Here is a 5,142-nt window from a genome sequence, read left to right on the forward strand (position 1 = left end):
GCTCTCTGCTGCCGGCGGGGCGCAGGGCTGGGCGGCGGGCTTAGGGGGGACCTGCCGCTCGACGGGCGCCGTTCCTAGCGAGGGACCCGCTGCCCCCTCCGGGCCGGGGCTGCGCGAGACGGATTCGGTCCCCTTGAGAGCAAACGAAGGGTCTTTCGGTGTTGCAGAAATCGGGTTTCGGATGCGTCACCTGCTTGCTGCCGCAGGGCCGGTAAAACCTCGTGTGTGCACAGAGATTTGCTGCTTTCGTAACCGTGTAGGGCGATTGCTTCAGGCCCTGGTCTTGCATGCATATCCTGAAGATAGCTTTGTTAGTTCACACTAAAACCTATCCTTAATCATTCACAGAACTACTTTGCTGTTCTTCAAATACCTGTATAGAAATTTTCTATGTCCTGTTGTGGTTTTGAGGGTTTTTGCTATCGTGCTGACCTAGAATTACCAGCATATTTCCAAGCAGTTTCTGAATTATACGTGCCTCAACAGTAAGGGGCGGGGGGGGTTGAGCATATTTTCTGCAGTGCTTGGCATAACTGATCTATTGCTGGAGCTTTTAAGAGCTAAACCGATATTAAATTTAAATAACTTTCTTCTATTAATTGCCAGGTTAATACAAAGAGTAATGTCATAGTCAGTATTTGGTGCCTGAGGCAATAATTCTTAAAACCCCTAATTTAATCCTGACGTTGATGGCTAATGACTCTGTTGTTAGTAGATGTGAATGGAGTCTCAGTATCTGAAGAGATGCCTGGGAACCTGCTTGAAAAAGGGACTGGCAGAGGTTGCGGAGCGTCGGCCGGCAGATCCAATAGAGTATCTGGCACACTGGATTTACAATTACAGAAGAATCTTAGATGAAGAAGAAAAGGTGGATCCATCTTGGGCAAAAAAAATTCACGACAATGTAATTCACACTCTTTAATCTCTCTTTATTTTTTTTAATTGATTCTGTGTTCTCTCTGAAATAGAGAATGTTGGAGAGGATTGAGCTGGAACAAGAACGGGAGGCGGCCCTGGTAGAACTCGAAACGTTAAGAAAAATGAAGGAAGAAGAGCTAATGATCCAGCGGAAACTTGAAGAACAACGTCAGGTTAATAATACTTAATAATAGATAATTATAAATAGCATATGATGCTGCAGCATCTTTTAGCGCTCTGTATACTTCTAATCTCTGTATAATGATTTGGATAGAAGGTAGCATAAAACAAGTATTTTAATCTCACTTTTCTAAATAATAACTGAAATGATTAGTCAGCACATGGGAAGGAAAACTTACATACCATGTGGTAAAATGTTATTAAAAAAAAAAGAAGGAGCCTAAGGTAAAAAGCAAGCAGTTTAAGACTTGCATGAGAAGTAACTTAAAATAGGTAGGCTGTCTTCTGTAGTCCATTAGGAACACGAGCTGGTGCAAATAAAGCTAAAAAATTTTTGACAGGCCTGCTAGGAGGCCTGGGTGTAATAACCCATCATTGTCTAAAGCTACTTCAATGTAGTATCAGTAAGACAAAAAAAAGGTAATGAGAACACATACACAAATGTAGAGTCCTGAAAATGGTTGGGAATCAGTGAATGAAGATTGCATATTTAAGCAGTATTTGCAGCCTGATCCAATGAGGTGCCTTTTTCTTTCCTTAGCTACCTGAGCATTCTGTTGGCATAAAGCAATTTGAATCCTATACTATGTGGACTTGAAATAAGAGAAAAAAAGATAACATCCATGTTTCTAGCTATCCTTTATAAAGGAGTCATGTGAATTTGACCACACGTGTAACAGCCTCTGTTGCTGTGGTAATGTTGACATTGTCTGACTGGCTTTTTTTACATGGCTGACTTTCACGATGTTAAAATCAAAAGTGTAATTTGAAATCTGTGCTGATCTTGTTAAGCCCAGTTCTGGTGTAAGATGCATTCATTCTATTTCACTTGCGCTTTTAAAATTTGGAATTTACTAATTTGCAGACCAAAAGTTATGTGCTTAAGGATTTAAAATAGTAAATGGAGTCAAGAATATGAGATTGTGTCTAGAGATAACTCACAGAGAATTAAATGAATTATTTCATGTAAACTAAGGGAAAGATGTTGAACAATACTCGCATTAGACACATTTTTAACCTAACTCATAATTTTGGCTATAGTCACATACTCAGGCATGTTTTGAATATATGTACCAAAAAGGAATGTGAAAACTAGTTACTACAATATGGCAATGTTTGTAATAACTGCTCACAAAATGCTACAGCAAACAGTGTTCTCTCGGCCCTAGCGTTGTTGAACGTGAACGCTTAGATTATGCGGTTTCTGAAGTTTTGATGCAATAGGACTTAGGGTCACAAAAAATAAACACTTTGTATTAGATATTTCCAATTGGAAATTTTAAAGGTTGATGATGATGATTAATGTTAATGGGATTGCTTACCAGTCTTTTCTATAGATTTGATTTTATGTGTGTGCATAAATACTATAGGAAGTATAGTCTGTGCTAAATACTATAGGAAGTATCAAAGAGCTTAATCCAAAGTATAGGAGATAATGAATATAGACTGGTAAAGAGCATGAGGAATGAGACAGTATCTTAAGTGTGTATGCTAACTTCGGTTGTCTATTTCTTCTTCCTTTTGGTAGTAAAGCCTTTCTATCCATGCGAGTCTAAAACCTATGAAAATGTTGAGCCAGATGATACTGAGAGGGCTTTATGTTATTAACATTGCAGTTATGTTTTATGCTTCGTTTTTTTAATTTTATTTAAGATTTCAGTCATGAAATACATTCTAAGCAATGGGGTGGGAAAGATGAATGTGTTTTTTTTCCATTTAATTTGTCCTTTCTTAAACCGACTACAGGGTCAGTTGGAACAAGAACGTGAGGAGCTGGAACTGCAGGATGAAGATGACGAAATGTCGTTGCAGCAGAAAGATCAAGAGGTTTAAGCCAAAGCTTAGTGGTTTGAAAATACTGTTAATCAACTGTCTTTTCCAGATGCAGGCACTAAATACAAAACACAAGGCAGAAGCCCATGGGTGTTGAACTAACACGTAATTTAAAAAAAAAAAAATGTGAAAATGAGGGAAGAATGTCTAACACCTTGCTTCCAGTCTGGGTTTTATACTTGAATTTTGGTCTGTTCTATTAGGTTTATTTAGTTTATATTCAGAACAGAGTGTAAATTTATTGCAAAATTTAGCGTAAGGTCAGCTTAGTCGATGCTTTCACATTCCTTGATGATATTTATGAGAAAGTATTATAACTTAAGCATGTCTAATTTCAGTGTCTAGACACTAATCTTCTACTGTGTGTCAGTGCAAAGTCCATTTGCTGTACCTGGAAAAGGAACTGTGGTTTGGAATTGGGATGTCTCTTGATTCTGAAATCCTCCTGGTGCGCAGGAATGTATACTAACAGAATAATTCATATACAGATGTCCGTATGAATGTATGGTCTTTTAATGCTATTTCAGTAAAAACATACACTGATAATTGGCATGTTTATCTCAATAAAGCTTTTAAATGTGAATATCTTAAATATATGTGGAGCACGTCATATTTTAGAGATATGTATGTTTTCAGAGAGTTAAAATACTGACAGAACATAATTGTAGAAAGATGACAGTATGAAAGTGACAGGAAAAATGAATATGTAGAAATTTAAACCAAAATTCCTGTTATTTAAAAAAAAAATTATAAAAATAGTCTTAGCAAGCATACAGAGACCATATTCGCATACTAACGCATTTGTATAGCACACATCTAAAGTATTATCTTTATATTAATACATAATGTCATTTTAACACATCTGAAATATTCTCTGTAGATAATTATTCATGACATGGAATAGTTTTAACTGAAAACTGGTGTTCATTACCATAGGAAAATGAAGAAAAGACGATAGCTGAACTTACAGATAGACCTGGAGCGCCTAATTTGACCAGAGTTGAGGAGCTAGATGAGAATGGACAGTTTGAGGTAAGTGTTTAGAAAGAACTGGGAGATTATAAATGGTTGATTCTTACAGATTTGCTTTTCTGTGCTGACATATCAAAGGTTAAAACCGTTGCAGTTAAGACTGTGCTGGTTCTCTCCTATGGTTTTAAGGGATGATATTTTGGCCACAACCTCCACAATGTCCTTAGCCTCTTCCCTGGTGCAAGTTAAGCCATTCTAAAAGACTGCGTCGTGTTGGCTGACTAAATTCTGAAGATTTAAAATGCCCTTTTGTATTCAGATATGTTAAAAATGAAAGTATGAATATCCTCAGAGAGGAGGCAGCCTTCCTTTGCCATGTGAACAGATAGTCATATACAACATCTACTAAATCACAAAAGATGACTCGTTTTTGAGTGATTGAAGTTATTTATATTTTTCTGGTTGGTGTGAAGCATGTTTTCTGTGCAGCAGAATGCACTCTTGTGCAGAGATATCTGAGCAAATATTTAACATAAAAGACCAGATACTATGTGCTCACTAGGGCTAGGGCCTGCTGAGACTCAGGTTATCTGAGCCCTGTGTCAACATGAACGTACTGCTTTCAGTACTACAACTATGGCTCTATATTGTGATCCTCAGACATCTGTGTCCAGCTTTTTTTTTCCCCATTCCTTTTATACTTGACAGTCCAGGGAAATCATAGAATCACAGAATAGTTTGGGTTGGAAGGGACCTCTAAGGGTCACCTAGTCCAACCCCCCTGCCATGGGCAGGGACATCTTCAACTAGATCAGGTTGCTCAGAGCCCCGTCCAACCTGACCTGGAATGTTTCCAGGGATGGGGCATCCACCACCTCTCTGGGCAACGTGGGCCAGTGCTTCACCACCCTCGGTGTAAAACATTTCTTCCTTCTATCTAGTCCAAATCTATCCCCCTTTAGTTTAAAGCCATTCCCCCTTGTCCTGTCGCAACAGGCCCTGCTCAAAAGTTTGCTGCCATCTTTTTTAGAAGCCCCCTTGAAGTACTGAAAGGCTGCAATGAGATCTCCCCGAAGCCTTCTCTTCTCCAGGCTGAACAACCCCAACTCTCTCAGCCTTTCTTCACAGCAGAGGTGTTCCATCCCCCTGATCGTTTTCTTGGCCCTCCTCTGGACCCGCTCCAACAGGTCCAAGTCTTTCTCATGCTGAGGGCTCCAGAGCTGGACGCAGTACTCCAGG

General features: G+C 39.0%; 2 protein-coding genes across 2 annotated transcripts in view; one reads left to right on the forward strand and one right to left on the reverse strand.

Annotated features, from left to right (window-relative positions):
- The window catches only part of EXOSC3 (exosome component 3), a 5,785-nt gene extending 5,496 nt beyond the window's left edge, over positions 1-289 (reverse strand). The window contains exon 1 of the mRNA XM_009332698.1: positions 56-289. Coding sequence (XP_009330973.1) covers positions 56-289 — 234 coding nt within the window. The remainder of the gene's footprint in view (positions 1-55) is intronic.
- Positions 290-721: 432 nt separating this feature from the next.
- The window catches only part of DYDC1 (DPY30 domain containing 1), a 5,750-nt gene continuing 1,329 nt past the window's right edge, over positions 722-5,142 (forward strand). Inside the window, exons 1-4 of the mRNA XM_009332699.1 lie at positions 722-868; positions 969-1,091; positions 2,845-2,925; positions 3,868-3,963. Coding sequence (XP_009330974.1) covers positions 722-868; positions 969-1,091; positions 2,845-2,925; positions 3,868-3,963 — 447 coding nt within the window. The remainder of the gene's footprint in view (positions 869-968; positions 1,092-2,844; positions 2,926-3,867; positions 3,964-5,142) is intronic.

The sequence above is a fragment of the Pygoscelis adeliae genome, unplaced genomic scaffold (genome assembly GCF_000699105.1).
Source record: "Pygoscelis adeliae isolate BGI_AS28 unplaced genomic scaffold, ASM69910v1 Scaffold269, whole genome shotgun sequence".
NCBI classification, from domain to species: Eukaryota; Metazoa; Chordata; class Aves; order Sphenisciformes; family Spheniscidae; genus Pygoscelis; species Pygoscelis adeliae.